This window comes from Microcebus murinus, chromosome X (assembly GCF_040939455.1).
Source record: "Microcebus murinus isolate Inina chromosome X, M.murinus_Inina_mat1.0, whole genome shotgun sequence".
Taxonomy (NCBI): Eukaryota; Metazoa; Chordata; class Mammalia; order Primates; family Cheirogaleidae; genus Microcebus; species Microcebus murinus.
Window position 1 is genome coordinate 36829901 of NC_134136.1, and position 20642 is coordinate 36850542.

Consider the following 20642-nt stretch of genomic DNA (forward strand, 5'->3'; position numbering starts at 1 on the left):
TTGTCCATAGCAAGTTTCAGATATTAATACTTAGGGCTACTAAGTCTAATGAGGATATAACTAAAGAAGATCTTAGACCATTTTTATTCACTTTCATTATAAAATGAGAGTTTCAGTTCTCTAGGGAATAATCTCTTTATAAAATGAGATGATAAGATTTTGATAAGTATCAGAAGAAATAGAAATTTTGAGAGTGCACAACTATCCAGCAGGTCATGTTCCCTTTTAAACTACCATCCAATTCTAGATCCCACAACTTTTCACCTCCTTTTGTGTGAATATTTCTTATATCCAACAGAGACCGGATGAAATATCATACTTGGCCAGTAGGTGTTAGTTTGTACCTCAGATTGACAGTTTCTTAAATATGAAACTTATTTACTTTTATTGGTATATGAGGTGAAATTTTAAATATTAAGTTTATTTGGTATGAATTTTTTTTAGAACATACTTAAGTACTGAGTTCTAAAAGATAGCAAAAAAAGGAATGATTGGTTGGTTGGGTTTAATCAATAAAGCCTTCCTTGAAGAGATGAGTTTTCTTTTTTAAAAGAAGAAATAAATGTAGATTCATAAAGGGAAAGATTGGGAAAGGCATTATGGATGTTTACAATGACATCAATGACATATACAAAGGCACAGACAAGAGTGTGCAAGTTGAAGGAAGTGGTAACAATCAGACAGACTTCACTCTAATAAAAATGTACTGCTACAAATAATATGAGATGAAATGGGTGAGAGAAGTATTAGAAATGGGAAATGATTTGACATAGTTCTGGACAGTACCATAAGATACAGTAAGGAGTAGTGAGCAATTTTGAGTCCTTAAGCAGAATAGTTAACACAGAAAAATTGGTTTATGAGAAAGCACAACCTAGCAATAGATTTGAATTCAAGGGGACAAGTTCAGAAGTGTTTCTGTTAGTCCAAGTGTGAGTTGAAGATAGTAGCTGTGTCAACAGGAATCAAGGGGGCAAATTGGAGAGACATTTCAGTAAAGAATTGTCAGGCTTAGATGATTGGAATGAATTGAATGTGAATTATAAGAGAAGAAACATCAAAAACACTTTTAGCTTTGTAAGTCTGGGGCTCAAGTGGGTGGTAATATTGTTACTAGAATTGAATAATTTCTAATCAGTTGGAGAATGGGAGTGATATAGAATGTGACTCATAATCTATGTAGTAGTCAATGATTTTACATCTGAGCACTTTTATGAAAATGATGGCATTATAATCATATGTAGCCACCAGATTATTTTCTGAAGAACAGGCCTCTTCCTCTTTGAGTTCCTTTATTTTTTTCTTTTATAATAAAGGTAATTCCTAGACCTGGGACTGGTATAACTGTAGGAGAAAAAGGAAACATGGGGTTACCTGGCTTGCCTGGAGAAAAAGGAGAGCGAGGATTTCCTGGAATGCAGGGTCCACCTGGACTTCCTGGACCTCCAGGTAAAAGAGATTGCTCTTATGTCCTGGTGCTTATAGCATCCTTACTAGTCCATGTGTACACTTTATCATGCTGGTTCCAAGGTGAGCATGGCAGTAGAAAACACAAGTCCTTTTTAATTGACAGATACTTCCCAACTCTTACTATACCCTTTCTCACCAAATTCCTTACTTAAAAATAAGCCCACCTAAATAGTGCTCCTTAATGTTAAGGTTCTTTATTGATATATAATAACTGTACATATTTACAGGGATATATGTGATATTTTTATACATGCACATAATGTATAGCGATCAAATCAGGTTAATTGAAGGATATCCATCACCTCAAACATTTATCATTTCTTTGGATTGGGAAGATTCAAAATCTTCTCTTCTAGCTATTTTGAAATATATAATAAATTATTGTTAGCTATAGTCATTCTGTTGTGCTATCGAGCACTAGAACTTATTCCTTTTGCCCAACTGTAGGTTTATACCTATTACCAAACCAACCTTTCTTAATTCTTGCTTCCCTACCATAAACCCTCCCTAGCTTCTGGTAACCACTATTCTACTCTCTACCTCCATTAGATATACTTTTTTCTGTCCCACATATGAGTGAGAACATGTGAGATTTGTCTTACTGTGCCTGGCTTATTTCACTTAACATAATGTACCCCAGGCTCATCCATGTTGCTGCAAATGATAGGATTTCATTCTTTTTATGGCTGTATGTATATACCACATCTTCTTTATCCATTCATCCATTGATGGACACTTAGGTTGATTCCATATCTTAGCTATTGTGAATAGTGCTGCAGTAAACATGGGAGTACAGATATCTCTTTGATGTAATGATTTCCTTTCTTTTGGATATATACCCAGCAGTAGGATCGCTGATCATATGGTATTTCTATTTTTAGTTTTTTAAATGAAATTCTGTACTGTTTTCCATAATGGCTGTACTAATTTACATCCCACCAACAATATATGTTTCTTCACATCCTTGCCAGCATCTATTGTTTTTTGGGGTTTGATCATAGCCATTTTAACTGAGGTACTTTTATTATTAATAAATTACACCAAACAATTCTGTGATTCATTTGATGAATCCTCACACTGTTGTTGCTGCTGTTAGGGAAGAGGAAGCTAACTTATGGTGCCTAGCTTTGCAAGATTTCCTGTATAAAACGGTAAGCAGCACTATTCACTTAGAATTTGAGAAACATGTAAGTAGAAATCTCTATGGTGATTTTGCTGTACAATAAAATCTTAGTACTCAATACTGCATTTTTTATTATTCCCTTTGAAGACACACAGTATAGTGGAACATCTCTAATTTGGCCATAAATTGAGTATTGCCCTTGTCTAGCATGCATATTTGGATATTCTCTGAAATGAGGTGATAGGAGGGATTTATGTAAAATTTGCAAAAGCATCTGGTATAGTATCTGGAACACATACATAGTATATAAATTATGGTTCCTTTCTCTTCAAAAATATGTCGCTAATGAAATATTAGCACGACGAGATAAATGACACTCGGTGATCTTTCCAAAGAGAAAGAGAATAAATGTGAGTTCCATTATGCTCTAACTAAGTATGCACTTTGGATTTCTAATCTCAAGATAGTGGACTAAATACATACTATGTCTGAAAAATTGAATTAAGGAATCTTCCCAACATGCAGTAAAAGAGTTAAGGAGTTGGGAAGTATGAAAGAAACGTTAAGAGGTATAAAGGGTAAACCTAGAAGCTCCAAAATCTATCATGAGGACATTTAAGGAGGAGAGAATGGGACAAGAGGCAGTATTTGAAAAAAATAATGGCTGAGAACTTCCATCTATTAAGAAACATACAAATCCCTGTGAAAAATCTCATGAAGCACGAAGGAAGAGTAAAATAAAAATAATGTAAAGGCCCATGAGGAGACACACTGTAGGGAATTCTAGAATTCAGGGATAAAAAGAAACCCTTAAAACTATCTGAGAATAAAAGGCAGATCACCTACAACATAATAAGAGTCAGATGAAGATAATGGAGCACATTTTTAAAGTGATAAGGACAAATTACTATGAATTTGGGATTCTGTATTATATCAAACTATCATCTTAGTGTGAAGATGACATAGCTAGAAAGTTTACCACTTTCAGACTTTCTCTGAAATAGTTACTTGAGGTTTTACTCCAAGAAGAAAATGAATTTAGGGTAAAGTGAGGGTAGGGGTAAGGGTAGGGTGTAAGAACTATTGTTTAGTAAAGCATATTAAGTCTAAATAGGTGTTGATCATTAAAAAAATAACAAGTGTTTTTAAGTAACAACCTGGAAATATAATTGTAAACATTATTAACATGGGATATATAGGCGCAGAGATAATAAGGGGAAGTCAAAGATAAGGTTTCTTTGGCTGATTAGAGAGAGAAAATATAAACATCATTAATTCTTTAAGTTTAAAAAAAATAAAGGTTTAAGTACATAGGTTAAAATTTTGATGGTAACCACTAGAGGAGAATAAAAATAAAATGTATGGCCTACACACTGGTTGAGGAAAGAAAATGACTAAAAATCTCCCATGCAATTGAAGTTAGGGTTGGGGCAAGATAGACAAACCAAAGTAAATAGAAAATGAAATATAAGATGACAAGAAGTTGAAAATAAATCAGTAACTCCAACAAATATGAAAGAACTAAATACTGTTTGAAAGATACTGACTGAAAATTAGAATAAAAAAAATATATATACAGTGCACAGTAGACATATCTGAAGCAAAAGGACAGAGAAAATTTGAAGAGAAAGCAATGGAAAGATACATTAGGCACATGCTATTTAACAAAAGCTGGTTTAACAATTCTAATATAGTATGAGATAGAATTAAACTCAAAAATGCATTAATGAGACACATTTCATATGGATAAATGGATAAATTATACCACAATAATATAAAAGCCATGAAACTTTATGTATCTAACACTATAGCTTTGAATGTGTAAAGTGAAAACTGACAAACTACAAGGTATAAATTGCCAAATCCCCAACATATCAAGTGGGTGAAAAATGAGAATATAAATGATTTGAGCAACAAAATCAAGCCATGTATATATGGGAGAAAGAAAAAAACAGTGTGCATCAGAGAACATACATTCCTTTCAAGCATACATGGAATATATACAGAAATTGACTCTATTAGGCCATAAAAAATCTTAAAAATATATAGGCACGCCATGCTCTGTGATCACAGTGAAATAAAATGAGAATTTATGTCTGGGTGCAGTGGCTCACACCCTGTAATCCTAGCCCTCTGGGAGGCTGAGGTGTGAGGATTGCTTGCGGCCAGGAGTTTGAGGTTGCAATTGAGCTATGATGACACCACTGCACTCTAGCCTGGGTGGCAGAGGTGAGACTCTGTCTCAAACAAACAAACCAAAAACAGCAAAAGTTGAAAACTTAAAAAGTCTTTACATTTGTACATTAAAACCACAATCATAAATAACTCTAGACATAGTAATGAAACAGAAGTGGAAATAATAAACAATGAAAACACTTCATATCAAAGCTCATTTAATATAGCCAAAGCAGTACTCTTAATTTATCACAAAGTTACAAAGACTAAAAGTAAAGTAGCTAAGTTTAAAAAACACACACAAGGAAATAAGTAAGCACTAATAATGAAGTAGGGAAAACTTGATAAAGATAAAAATAAAAATTAATAAAATAGAAAATGAACTAAAAAATTATAGTTGAATAAGGAAAATAGAAGATGATACGTTGAGTGAGAAGAGTTTGAAACAAAACTTGGCAAATACAGATAATGAGAGAAGGCACAAATAAAATTCATAAATAAAAAGGAATTATTACCATAATTTAAATTTTAAATTACAAGAGAACTATAAATCTATATTAATATGGTTTGAAATTCCAAATAAAATATAAATTTATCATGAAACAGAAAACAAATTACTTAAAATCGTTTTGAGACAGTAGGAAACCTAAGTAGATAAATTACCATAGAAGATTTTGCAATGTTAAGGATCTCTATGAAAAAACATTGGCTTTATGGGTGGTTTCACAGTTTTATGGATGACGTCTACCAAGCTGTCAAGAAGAGATAATTCCCAAGTTTTACACTATTTCAGAGCATTTTAGAAAAGGGAAATTAAATTTAATAGCATTGATATCAAACCATCAAGGAGATAACACTAGAAATAATTCAATCTGTTTTATGAATGTAGAAGCGATAATCCTAAATGTAATATAATGAAAACAATCCAGAAGTATATGAAATGGTATGATATTATAACCAAACAGATTTTATCCCTAAGATTGCAAGGATAGTTCAACATTACTATGATGGACTACATTAACAGAATAAAAGAGAATAGGCCAATAGATGCAGAGAAGTCAGTTAATAAAATTCAATACCCATTTATTTATTTATTTTTTTTTTTTTGAGACAGAGTCTCGCTTTCTTGCCTAGGCTAGAGTGAGTGCCGTGGCGTCAGCCTAGCTCACAGCAACCTCAAACTCCTGGGCTCAAGCAATCCTCCTGCCTCAGCCTCCCGAGTAGCTGGGACTACAGGCATGAGCCACCATGCCCGGCTGATTTTTATATTATATATATTAGTTGGCCAATTAATTTCTTTCTATTTTTATGGTAGAGACAGGGTCTCGCTCAGGCTGGTTTTGAACTCCTGACCTTGACCAATCCGCCCGCCTCGGCCTCCCAGAGTGCTAGGATTACAGGCGTGAGCCACCACGCCCGGCCCTCAATACCCATTTATTTTTAAAAGAAAAAAAAAAAACTCTTAAGGTAGGATTAAAAGGGAATTACCTTAACTTGATGAAGCTATCTATAGGGCTCTATAGGATATGTCATGCTTTGTGGGGAAACACCAGGAACATTCTTATTCAAGTCAGAAATAAGATACTCAGTCACCAATGCTGTTTGTCCTTATAGTGGAGATCCTAGTCAATGCACTAAGTCTGGGAGAAAAAAAAGAGGTGGAAGGATGGGGGAACACCCCCGAATTTTGGTTATTTACAGACCATATGATTGATTATCTACCAGAAAGCTTAAAGCATCAAATGACAAATTGCTAAATTTAAACACAGTACGTGCAAGGTGGCCAGATATGAGTAGCATACTTTAATAACTTGACTTCCTTTACACCAGCAAATATAATAGAAAAAAATCCAGTTCACAATAGTAATGAAAGTAATAGTATGAAAATTCTCAATAGTAATAAAACAATCTTGTGAATAAACCCAACAAAAGATGTGTAAGACGTCTTTGCAGAATTTTGTAAATTATTATTAAATAATATAAAATTAAATAAATGGAGAGATATACTCAATTATTACTTGAGATGAGAAATCAATATTATAAACAGTTGATTCTACCAAATTTAATCTTTAAATGCAAATTAATCAGATTCAAAATCCCAACAGATTTTCAAAAATGAAACTGAGAAGCTGATTCTAAAATTCATTTAGAAGACTATAAGTGTAGTGAAGATGGTTTTTATAAAGAGCAAAGATGGATATATATTTTTTTCTTACTAGTTTTGAAAACATAAAGCTGTAGTAACTAAGAAGTGTGTTAATGGTGTAGGAATAGATAGTGGAACAGAAAAAAGTCCAGAAACAGAGCCATGTTTATATGGGAAGTTTGAAATGCTTCGTTTTCTTTTGCTAATGACTTTCTGGTATTTTTGAAGATCATTGCATCAATGGGCAGGGTAGAGGGTTATTAGTAATTTCCAAAAGTAATAAAGCTACCTTAAATATTATTTCCTACCCTCAAACTTTACTTGCATTATTTAAATTTTCATTCTTTTTTTAGATGTGGATTCTCATAAGCAAAACAAGAACATAACCAGAATTATATGTTAAAGGAAGATCTTATCATTACCTAATGTCTCACTGGGAGCTAATGTAATATCTCTGAAATAAGATCATTTTAATCACATTAATGGGTGTTTTTTTTTAATCTTAGGGACTGCAATTATGGGTCCTCCTGGCCCCCCTGGATTTCCTGGAGAAAGGGGTCAGAAGGGTGATGAAGGCCCACCCGGAATTTCCATTCCTGGATCTCCTGGACTTGATGGACAGCCTGGGGCTCCTGGACTTCCAGGGCCTCCTGGCCCTCCTGGCCCTCACATCCCTCGTGGTAAGCTGTAATTTTCTCCTGTTAGCTGCTATCATTGTTTTTGTTCATTTTATTTATAAGTGAATCTAGCTGAAGTTTGGCATCATTCTTCATGTTTCTGATAGCTAAGAGATTCTACTACTGCTTACACTTTTGGTTTTGGGTTATTCTTTGATGTTTTAAATTTGCTCTTCATATAGTGTTTATTATCAACAATATTATATCTTCCTTTTGCATATAGGTACTTGCATTTCTGCAGAGAAGTAACTGAAAATAGGTCTCTTTTCTAGCTTGTCGTGCTTTCTTTTTGCTTAGTCTTCTCAATATTTCACAAGTAGCTTGCTGTCCTTACTTTGTCTTACTCAGGTGATGAGATATGTGAAGCAGGCCCTCCAGGCCCTCCAGGATCTCCAGGTGATAAAGGACTCCAAGGAGAACAAGGAGTGAAAGGTTTGATCTCCAAACATATACATTTCCTCAATCTCTTCATTCTTTCAGATCTTCAGCAAAAATCCCCTGTATCCTCCATCATACCTTAGCCATTCACTCCCATGGTCATACCCCAAGACCATCTCATTACCAAGTGTTACATTTGCATGATATTGATTTCTTAAATCCCATTTTTGGATCACTATCTTCTCTCTTTCTCACTGCCCCGAAGAACCTGACTCCAACATTACTTAAACCCCACTGAGACCTACCAACTTTGACTAGCCCTTAACTTTTTGCTGTCCTTTCTTCCCTCAACCTAGTTTAAATCCCATCAATCATTGTAATCAATCCCATGCATAAATTTTTGACTCCTTTGTCCTCTTACTTCATTGCACTCACTTGGAAAAAAAACATACCCCTGGTAATCCCACATTTCCACCTCTTCTGAGCCTTCACTTCCTCTTCTCTTTTTAAACTTTTAACACTTCCTCCCCATTCTCATTTTAAGATTTTTACCTTGCTTCCTTCTTCACTAATCAATTAAAGTAATAATAAGAGAACTTTCGCAGATTGCCATCACTACATTTATTTATCTCCTTGCATCTGTGACTCCATATTTTGCCTTCTTGCCTGTTACTGGTACTGCTCCTATCTAAAGCCAGTTATTTTATTTATACAATAGATTTCATTCCCTATTCTTTCCCCAAGGATTTTATTCCAGAAATGTCTGCCTCTTCCACATCATCAATTTTTACCTTTCTACTGGATCATTCTCAGCAGCATACAAATATGCCTTTTTCACTCATCCAATACTTTATAGTAATCCCACTTTTCCTGCCATTTGCTGTTTTCTTATTCTGCTCCCATTTGCAACAAAACTCCTTAAGAATTTTCTACTCACTATCTCTAGATACTCTCCTTCCATTTTCTCTTAAACACACTCCAGTGAGGACTTCACCCCCAAACCCCTGCCACCAGTGGACTGTAGTCTGCTAATCCAAATGTCAAGTCTGCCCTTATCTTACTTGCTTTTTCCCTTCCTTAAACACTATTCACTTGCCATTCAGTACATTACATTTCCTGTTTTTCATTATATATCCCTGGCATATATACATACTCCACATAACTACCATCTAAACCAAAATATAGAACACTTCCAGGACCCTTGAAGACTCCTTTGTGCTCCCTAGTCAGTATCCCCAAAGGTAACCACTATTTTATCCTCTAGCATATGTTAATTTGCCTAATCTTGAATTTTGTATAAATGTAATTATACTGTGTGAGCTCTTTTGTGTCAGATTTCTCTTGCTAAATATTATATATGTGAGATATATCCATATTTTTGTTTGTAATTATAGTTTTTCACTACTCTTTGGTATTGCATTATACAGATTACCTTAATATTCATTCTAATGTTGATGGACATTTCATCTGGAGCTATTATGAATAAAGCTGCTGTGAACTTTCTTGTATATGTTTTTTGGTAGGACATAAGCACTAATTTCTGTTAGGGATATACCTAGGAATGGAATTGTTGGGTTATAGGATAGGTATAGGTTTGGTTTCATAGATATTACCAAACCATTTTCCAAAATTATTTTAGTTTACACTCCCCTAATGACTTATTGATGATGAGCTTCTTTCTTATGGTTTGTATATTCTCTTTTGTTAAGTGCCTATATTTTCTCCTTTTTTAACTTGGTAGTTGGATATATGTATTACAACCATCTTCTCCCATTCTGAGACTTGCTTTTTATTTATGACTCATATAAGCTGGGAATGACTTGCTTTTTTATTCATGCCCTGTGTTAAACAAAACTTATTAATTGAATTAAATCAAATTTATTAATGTCCTGTTTTATGGATTAGTGCTGTTTATTCCCTTAGAAATCTTTGCTTATCCCAAAAGCCTGATGAGATTCCTCTGTGTTTTCTTCTAGACACTTTATTGTTTTACCTTTTAAATTTTGATCTTTGATCTATCTACATTTAATTTTTGTGTACAGTTTGAAGCAGGGAATCAAAGATTGTATTTTTCCCATATGGATATCCAATTGACTCAGTACCATAGTACAAAAGACCATTAATTCCCCACTGAATTGTATTAGTACGTTTGTTGTAAATCATGTGACCATATATCCGTGAGTCTGTTTCTGACCTCTTTATTCTATTCTATTGTTCCATTTATCTCTTTGCACCAATACCAGACTGTCTTAATTAGCATGGATTTATAGCAAGTCTTGGATAGTCTAGGTTCTTTGCATTTCCTTATACATCATAGAGTTATCTACCCAACTTTTAATTTTCAAATGCCTGAGGGTTCAGTCCTTGTTCCTCTTTTTCTTCTCTATCTAAACTCATTTATCCAGTCTCATGCCTTTTAATACCATCTACTTGCCAGTGACTTAAAAATTTATGTCTCCTGTTCAGATATCTCTGTTCCTTTAGATTTGTATATCTAACTGCCTACTCAATATGTTGAACTTGATATCCTGATCAAGGTATAATGATATCTATGCTACCTCCTCCCCCATACTTGCTCTACTCACCTCTTCTCCTTCTTTTTTTAATTATTCACTTATTTTAAAATATTTATTTATTTTTAATACCTTCTTAAAAAGCAGGCCACTCTAGCCTTCTAGTTGCTTACACTAAAAGCATTGGAGTTATCCTTGATTCCACTCTTCTTTTGTATTCCATATATGATCCATGAGAACATCTCATTGGCTCTACTTTCAGATATGTCCAGAATCTAACCAGTTCTAATCATCTTCATTGATGTCACTCTGGGATGAGCTGTCACCATCTCTTTCTTGTCCCAGCTTATTTTAGCTCTTATGGCTCCTGAACTAATCTACCTGCTACCATGGAATATTTACAATAGCTCCTAAGGGTAGGGCTAGTCATTGTAATAGGGGCCCAAGATCACTGCAGCAGTAGCCACTTAAGTGGTTACCCTGCTTCCATCATTACCCTTAAAGTCTGTTCTTAACATAGCATCCAGAGTCATCTTTTTAAAACTTAAGTTATATCATGTTGCTTTTATGTTTAAATTCTTCTGATAGATTCTCATTTCACTCACAGTAAAAGCCACAGTTTTTCCTATGGCCTATATAGTATCGTATACTATGATATGCCACTTATTAGAAACTGTTAAATTTCTGACCTGGTTCCCCTTCTTCACTCTGCTCTAGTAATCTGGTTTGCTTGCTGTTCCTTGTATATGCCAAATGTGGCTATGGTTTCTGCTTGGAATGCTCTATATGCATTATGTACATGTCATGACTTTTAAGTTTTTATAATCACATGCATCTTCTCAATGAGCTCTAGCCTGACCATCCTATTTAAAATTGCAACCTACCACTCATCCTTGGCATACCCAATCCCACTTACTTTTCCTGTAAACATAACATCTTTTAATATTATATTAAAATGGTTAATTTATAAAATGTAACAATTTTTTATCTTTATTATGTATTATCCCTTCCCACTGGTATGTGAGCTCCATGAAGCCATGGTTTTCTGTCTGTTTTGCTTACCAAAGTATCACAAATACCTGTAACAGTTCTTGACACACAGTAGGTACTCAGTATATATTTGTCAAATGAATTGGTTCACGATAGAGGCTTCTCTAACCACATTGTTAGGTAGAAATACTGTCACTTAGTGCTTATTTAGAACCTATCTAAAGAAAGTATATGTACCTCTTCCAGTAACATTTATTTCTTTTTAAATTATGATTTCACTAGGTGACAGAGGTGATACCTGCTTCAACTGTATTGGAACTGGTATTTCAGGGCCTCCAGGTCAACCTGGTTTGCCAGGTCTCCCAGGTCCTCCAGGTAAAACATTCTGCCTCAGGGCAAACTTCTAAGATGTATTCTGGCTAGATTTTGGTGAGCACATAGTTTTAGAATGTTGTCAGTTTCTCATTTTACAACTAGTCACTCATATTTATAAATAATTAAGTAGAAATTGCCTCTGTTTGCTATGAAATAAATTTTACTCTTGTTTCTAATACCTGAAGCTACCAACATTTTCTATTAAAGCATTTTGACAATATTATTCCAGGAACTATATCGTCCCTGTTTTCCATATGGAGAGGAAAATAACTTATACAGAGTCAGGTTTCTTTCTTTCAGAAAACTGGAAAAAAATTCATAATGCTTGGCCACTGGAGTATAGTTTCCAATGGTAGAACTTCTAATCCTTGGGGATGTATCACATGTTGTCCTTAAGGAACAGGGTTTCTATTGAAGCTTGGCAACCAATAGCCAATATTCCTCTCTCTATATACAAGTCTTCCCTCTCTATTTCCAAATCAAAACCATATTTGATACCTATCTGACTGACAACTGTTTTACTTCCTCTTGGGATATTCCCAATATTATACTTTCTTGAAATCACACTTTATGTCTGAATCAGGGCTGAGAATAGACACCAGATCTCTTATTTTTCTGTCTAGTGTGTCTGCCAAGGACACCAATTCATTTGGAGCTTGGGAATACTTTCAGCAAGTCTTACAGATGCCACTGGATGTTTGTAATCTGGCTCCACACCTCCAGTTTAGTGGGTCTCAAACTTGGGAATGCATCAGAATCACCTGGAGGGCTTACTAAAACCCAGATTGTTAAGCTCCAACCCCAAAGTTTCTGTTTCAGTAGAATTGGAGTAGGGGCTCAACAATTAGCATTTCTATGCTGGGTGAGGTGGCTCACACCTGCAATCTCAGAACCTTGGGAGACTGAAGCGGGAGGATCACTTGAAGCCAGAAGTTCAAGATCAGCCTAAACAATAGTGAGACCCCCATCTCTACAAAAAATAGAAAAATAGCTGGCCATGGTGGCACACACTTATAGTCCCAGCTACTCAGGAGGCTGAGGCAGGAGGATTGCTTGAGCCCAGACATTTGAGGTTGCTGTGAGCTATGATGATACCACTGTACTCAATCCTAGCCAACAGAGTAAGACACTATCTCCAAAGAGAGAAAAATAATAGCATTTCTAACTAGTTATCGGGTGGTGATGATGCAGCTGGTCCAGAGATCTATTTAGAGAACAACTGCTTTAGGAACATTTCCTCTAGTATTTGGGTTCCAAATGTTTCTCATAAACCAAATTTTAGGGAATGACAAACTAAAGAAAGGACTGGAAAGGATCTAGGAAAATTGTATAAGTCAAAAGATATGCAGACTTTTTCCTTATCTCCTTCTCCCCTTGACAATGCAATGGTTATAAGAGCCCAAGCAACTCTTTGCATAGTATTTGGTAGTTGTAAGCTCTGAGAAAGGATACTTTGGAGTTGGAAATATCTACGTATACAATATTATATGTGACATGAAATGTGAAATTTATTTAAAATAAGAGATGATTTCCTCATTTTGAGAAGATAAAAGAGGAAAATAAAAATGTGATTTAAATGGGATTGAATGGGGTTCTTATTTTAACAACTTGACTTCCTGACTTGCTGATTTCTATATGAGCTTTGTCAGGGGTTCAGGCTCAGAGCTCACATTATCATGTGTGTGTGTATGTATGTGTGTATGTGTTTATGTTTGTTAGGATCTCTTGGTTTTCCTGGACAGAAGGGTGAAAAAGGACATGCTGGTGTAACCGGTCCCAAAGGATTACCAGTAAGTTTTGAGTATATTATAGAACAAAAAGAAGTAGAGGAAGCCATTTACACCTTGATTTTCACTTATGTGTGTGTGTGTGTGTGTGTGTGTATTTCTATCTCTATATCTATCTATCTATACATATATAACATAGTTTTTCTATTACATTTATTTAATTCCTTGACTCTTCCTGACTCACATGCCTCACTTGATTCAGTCCTTTGTATACCAGATGTTATTAGGTGAGTTGATGGGGTAAACTGGAGAGAAGTTAAGTGTTAGAAAAAAAGAAACTGATTTTCTTTTTCTTCTTTTTCTATTGTTTCTTTTTTTACCTTGCCTCAGGGAATACCAGGAGCTCCAGGTGCTCCAGGCTTTCCTGGATCTAAAGGTGAACCTGGTGACATCCTCACTTTTCCAGGAATGAAAGGTGACAAAGGAGAGTTGGGTTCCCCTGGAGCTCCAGGGCTTCCTGGTTTACCTGGTACCCCCGGACAAGATGGATTGCCAGGGCTTCCTGGACCCAAAGGAGAGCCTGTGAGTTGGTTTGATATTCTTGGTTCTGTGAGGCCAAATTTTCACTTAGAAATGTTCCCTAAATTAATACAGAGGATGAGCCTGGTGCTCGGATGAACACCCAATCAAAGCTTAAAAGACTATGATAATACAGTAATGATATATTGTTACTGACTATGTGGGATTTCTTCACTACTCTTTTTTCTCAGTTGTTTTATAAACTTCTTAACCCGTTACTATATTGAGTAATATTAGCTGAGAATAGATGAGCAGTAGGTTAAGATGTTTATGAGTCAGTATGTGGTTCCCTCTGTCTTATTCCATGTATCCTTGTCTGAGTGTAGACCTAACAACCAGAAATCTAACTTGGTTATTCTGTGTAGTAAACTTAGAGATTAGCAAGAGTAGATGGCCTTGTTAAATGTGCCACAGAGCCAAAAGATTGAACATAAATGAACAGTCTCATTTTGTGTACATCACACAGCCCCTGATATTTAGGTGGGAAGTGATATTTTATAATATGTTAGCTACACTATAACCTTCTTGGCTTACATTAGGATATAAGTTTCGTGAGGTCAGAGATTTTTTGTCTGTTTTTATTTTCTGTTTTATCACCAGCATTTTGCACATAGCAGGAACTCAAAAATATTTGTTGAAGGAGTAAATAAATGTGGTGATCACACGTACCACCCCATAACCCTACTCACTTTTATAGCATTTAAGATAAACCCTATATAGCTTTTAAGAATTTTTTATGTCTATATCCTTTCCTAGTTGTATTCAGTAATACCAAACTACAGATAGTTGTTATTTCTATGTGTTTCTGTATTAAACTTTTCCCTTTTTAGGGTGGAATTGTTTTTAAGGGTGAAAGAGGTCCCCCTGGGAATCCAGGTTTACCAGGTCTCCCAGGGAATATGGGGCCTAGTGGCCCTCCTGGTTTTGGCCCTCCAGGACCAGTAGGTGAAAAAGGCATACAAGGTGTGGCAGGAAGTCCAGGCCAGCCAGGAGTACCAGGTAAGTTTACTGTGGTTGGTTGTTTTGTTTTAAATTTGATGATTAAAAGCAGAAATGTATTTTGGCCACACTTGGCCTCATTTCCTGAGGGGGTGTCTTTCCCTGGCCATTTATATTTGGACTCTTAAGGACTCTTTAGCAAAGGAACACAATGCGGTTTTGTTTAAGGGGGTCGTTTCTTCAATTTTTTTCTATCTTCATTGTTATTATTATTACTTTTGTTCTTAAGTATTAATATATGATACATGATACAAAGTTTAACAAATAATTTTAATAGAAACACACGCATAACTACCACACACTTCAGGAAAGAGAACATTGTCAGTATCCTAGAAACCACCACCCTCCTTTCCCTGTTCTTTTCTGATCACAGTCCCCTTCCTCCTCTCCAAGGGTAACCACTGTCCTGATTTTTGCATAATTTCCTTCCATTTCCATCCTAGTTTTATCACCTATGCATTCCTAAATGGTATTTTAATTTTATTTCTTTTTGAAATTCATGAATTGAATTCATGAAATGAAATCATAGGGTAAGTGTTCTTTGTCTATATTATATTCATTTTGATTGCTGTATAGTATCCCATTGTATGTATTTATGTATGTATGTGTATGTATATGTGGTATATATCACAGTTGATTCTTCCATTCTGTTGTTAATGGTCAGTTGAGTTACTTATAGTTCAGTCTATTATGAATAATACTTCTATGTACAGTCATATATATTTTATGGATATAAAATATCCTAGTGTTCATATGCTCACACTTTTCTAGGGAAGGGGTTGGCAAACTATGGCCCATGGACCAAATCTGGCCCACCCCCTGTTGTTATAAATAAAAAATTTATTTGAACACATCCACACCCATTTACCATCATCTGTAGTTGCTTTTGCACTGTAACAACAGAGTTGAGTAGTTTCTAAAGAGACCATGTGGTCTTCCAGAACCAAAGTATTTAATGTCTGGTCTTTTACTGAAAATGCTCACCAATTGGGCTAGGATATATATTTAAGATAGCATTTTCAAGGCATAGGATAAGTGCGTCTTCACCTTGACTAGATAGTTCCACACTACGTCCAGAACATGCGCACCGATTTATACTATTACAAACGGTGTCGGAGATTTCTTGCTGCTCTGCATCTTCACAAACCTTTTGAATTGTCAGACTTTTATGTTTTTTGCTAATCTGTTGAGTGTAATAGTATCTCATAGCAGTTTTATTTTGCATTTCTCTGATTATATTAAAGTTGAATATCTTTTCTATTGACATTTGAATTTCCTTTTGTGAAATGGCTATTCAAGTGTTTTGACCATTTTTTCTATTGTTTTTTTTTCCTTGTTCATTTAGAGGCGTTCTTTGAATATTCTGTGTATTAGTTTTTAGTTAGCTATGAATTTTTACCTACCATTATTGGCTATTTTCATACTCTGTATAGTGTCTTTAATGAACAGAAATCAATTTAATATAGTCAAAATTATTACTCTTTTCTCTCACGATTAGTGCTTTTTGTGTCATGTTTAGGAAATCCTTTCTTCTGAGCCTATTCCAAGCTCCTATTTCAATTAATGAGAAGTAGTTGTACTTGGACTTTGCATGCATAAAATGTAAAAGTACCATTAGTTGACTAAAAAGAAATATTTTCCTTGTTTTCTACAATTTGATTTTTTAGATATTTTTTATAGATAGCTTGTTATATTAGTCAGGGTTTTCCAAATAAACAGAACTCATAAGATAGATAGATATAGATAGATAGACAGATTAGAGATAACTTATTGGGAATTTGACTCACACATTTGTGAAGGCTGAGAAGTCCCACAGTAGGCTGCCTGCAAGCTGAAGAACTAGGGATGCCAGCAGTGTGGCACAGTTCAAGTCTGAGAGCTTGAGAACTTGAGTGGCTGCTGGTGCAAGTCCAGAGTCTGAAGGCCAGAGAATCTGGAGTTTTGATGTTAAAGGGTAGGAAAAGACGGGTATCCCAGCTCCAAAAGAGAGAGAGGGGGCAAATTCACCTTTTCTTTGTCTTTTTCTTCTATCTGGGCCCTCAGCTAATTGGATGGTGCCCACCCACATTTGGTGAGGGTGAATCATCCTTATTCAGTCTGCTGTTCAAATGCCAACCTCTTTCGGAAACACCCTCACAGATATACCGAGAAATAATGTTTTACCAGCTATCTGAGTATCTCTTAATCTAGTCAAGTTGACACCTAAAATTAATTGTCACACATCTTCAATCATGGAAACTCTTAAAGTTGTCATCTACTTTTCCCTTTGAAATTTTTCTGCTTGATATCTTCCTTGAATATATAATGTGGGATTGTTTTTCTTGTGAATTTTTGTTAGCATTTTCAAAAGATCATTGATAATTTCCTTTTTTGTTTGTAATTAAAAGAGATATTTAGTCAGGTAAAAATCTCTCATTCACCACTGATTTACTCTTGTTCTCAGGTCCTAAAGGTGATCCAGGTCAAACGATAACCCAGCCAGGGAAGCCTGGCTTGCCTGGTAACCCAGGCAGAGATGGTGAAGTAGGTCTTCCAGGTATATGAGAATTTTATTTCAAAACATCTTTAATACTGTTGGCTATTTTTATTTGAACATTTCCCTTTCCAAAAAAAACTGCTGTTTCTCCATAGGTGACCCTGGACTCCCAGGCCAACCAGGCTTGCCAGGAATACCTGGTAGCAAAGGAGAACCAGGTATACCTGGAATTGGGCTTCCTGGACCACCTGGCCCCAAAGGTATGTTGGAATGGGTAGCGAGCAGCGTAGGTTAGTTGATTAGTATAATGTTTTTCTTTGATATAATTCACCAACAAATAAAATATATTAAACGTACCATTTTGTATGCTGTAAAGAACATAAATGGACAGTCATAGTACATATGAACTTTTAGTTCATTATACTTACCTAAAACAGTCTAGACAAGAAAATATTGAAATTGTATATATACTGAAATGATATATAAGCTAAAAAAATCATGAGAAGTATTATCTTTTGTGTTTATCATTGTATTCTCATGGCTTAGTTCCTGACACATAGAAAGCACTTGGTAGATACTTGTTGAATTAATGCATAGTGTTAAACAGAAAACAGATTTACTGCATACACATATCCAAGCAATATTTTGTCCTAAATAATATTCTCTTGATTTATTGAATTTTTTTAGGGCTGTTGCTTTAGTTCTGCTTTATTCTTCACAGAATTTATTCTCATGAATGACAAGACTACACATTTGTTTGAGGACAGTTCTTAAATATATCCTTACTCATTTATACCATGTACTTTCTAAAGTGTTAGATATAATTATATGTGTATAATATCTGCAGTTGTTTTTAGCTCATGTCCAGAATTATATGGTAGACCTTTATCATGCTATATCTAGATGTAAGTATAACAAAAGTTCTTCTGTGTTTTTGTGTGGCATTCATTTCTTACATTAAGTTCTATCTTATTATGTAATAGCCCTAATTTTTCTTCAGGAGAGCGTATCTCCTACACACTAGTTCTATATGAAACTAATAGGATCATAAGGAATAGAGAGGGAATATCAGATATCTGTAAGGCCTTATCCTAACCTAAGTAGTCATATAGCATGTCACTGTGCTTTTAATATCTTACTTACTGCAGTTACTAAGCATGACTGGATAAGGTGAAAATATGGGTTTGGGAATTTGGATCTCTTTGGGGATTAAAAATGACATCATTTTACAGGATTTCCTGGAATTCCAGGACCTCCAGGAGCACCTGGGACACCTGGAAGAATTGGTCTAGAAGGTCCTCCTGGGCCACCAGGCTTTCCAGGACTGAAGGTCTGGGACATTTTAATTTATTCCTTCTAATTTTCCTATCTCTGCTACCTTTCTTATTTCTAGTTCTCTATTTTGTCTTAGACATCATCCCAAGTCTTCACTATATAGATAAAACTTAACTGTTTTATCTTATCTATGGTCATTTAAAATATTTAACCCCAAATCATCTTCAGTAGTCCAAGAGGTCATATTTGGAGCAAGAAAAAATTTCCGAACCTGTTTTTGAATGGTCAATTCTTTTGATTAAATTAGAGAATACAAGCATACCTCAAAGCTATTGCAAATTTGTTTCCAGACCATGGCAATAAAGTGAATATTGTTAAAAGATGGTAACAATCATCTAAGCCATCAGCAAGTTGTAATCTTTTTGATGGTGGAGGGTCTTGCCTCAATGCAGATGGCTGCTGACTGATCCAGGTGGTGCTTGCTGAAGGTTGAGGTTGGCCGTGGCAATTTCTTAAAATAAGACAACAATGCAGTTTCCCACATTGATTGACTCTTCCTCTCAGAAAAGGTTTCTCTGTAGCATGTGATGCTGTTTGATAGCATTTTACCCACAATAGAACTTCTTTCAAAATTGGACTCAATGCTCTCCCTGCTGTTGCTTTATCAACTAAGTTTACATACTATTCTAAATCTTTTGTTGTCATTTCAACAATGTTCACAGCATCTTCACTAGGATAGATTCCATCTCATGAAACCACCTTTCTTGTCCATCTATAAGAAGCAACTCCTCATACACTCAAGTTTTATTATGAGATTGCAACAATTCAGTCACATCTTCAGTCTCTACCTCTAATTCTAGTTCTTTTGGTATTTCTACCACATCTTCAGTTATTTCCTCCCCTGAAGTCTTGAACCCCACAACATCATTCATGAGGGTTGGAATCAACTTCTTCCAAATTCCTGTTAATGTTGATATTTTGACCTCCTCCCATGAATCACTAATGTTCTTAATGGCATCTAGAATGGTAAATACTTTCCAGAAGGTTTTCAATTCACTTTGCCCAGATCCATCAGAGGAATCACTATCTATGGCAGCTACAGCCTTACAAAATGTATTTCATAAATAATAAGACTTGAAAGTCAGATTGACTCCTTGATCCATGGGGTGCAGAATGGATGTTGTGTTAGCAGGCATTAATCTCTTTGTACATCTCCCTCAGACCTCTTGGGTAACTAGATACATTGTCATTGGGCAGTAATATTTTGACAGGAATCTTTTTTTCTGAGCAGTAGGTCTCAACAGTGGGCTTAACATATTCAGTAAACCATGCTGTAAACAGATATGCTGTCATCCAGGCTTTGTTGTTCCATTTATAGAGCACAGGCAGAGTAGATTTAGCATAATTCTTAAGGGCCCTAGGATTTTCAGAATGGTAAATGAGTGTTGGCTTCAACTTCAAGTCACCAGCTGCATTAGCCCCTAACAGTGGAGTCAGCTTGTCCTTTGAAGGTTTGAAGCCAGGCATTGACTTCTTCTCTCTAGATTTAAAAGTTCTGGATAGCATCTTCTTCCGATAGAAGACTATTTCATTGACATCGAAAATCTATTGTTTACTGTAGCCACCTTCATCAATTATTTTAGCTAGATCTCCTGGATTACTTGCTGCAGCTTCTACATCAGCACTTGCTGCTTCGCCTTGCACTTTTATATTATGGAGACAGCTTCATTTCTTAAACC

At 35.3% G+C, this 20642-nt stretch overlaps 1 protein-coding gene across 1 annotated transcript in view; it reads left to right on the plus strand.

The window, feature by feature from the left end:
* Positions 1 to 20642, plus strand: part of COL4A5 (collagen type IV alpha 5 chain) — a 223403-nt gene that overhangs the window by 114458 nt on the left and 88303 nt on the right. Inside the window, exons 19-28 of the mRNA XM_012750437.2 lie at positions 1317 to 1449; positions 7421 to 7594; positions 7940 to 8023; positions 11755 to 11847; positions 13567 to 13637; positions 13965 to 14156; positions 14984 to 15152; positions 17596 to 17688; positions 17784 to 17888; positions 18861 to 18958. Coding sequence (XP_012605891.1) covers positions 1317 to 1449; positions 7421 to 7594; positions 7940 to 8023; positions 11755 to 11847; positions 13567 to 13637; positions 13965 to 14156; positions 14984 to 15152; positions 17596 to 17688; positions 17784 to 17888; positions 18861 to 18958 — 1212 coding nt within the window. The remainder of the gene's footprint in view (positions 1 to 1316; positions 1450 to 7420; positions 7595 to 7939; positions 8024 to 11754; positions 11848 to 13566; positions 13638 to 13964; positions 14157 to 14983; positions 15153 to 17595; positions 17689 to 17783; positions 17889 to 18860; positions 18959 to 20642) is intronic.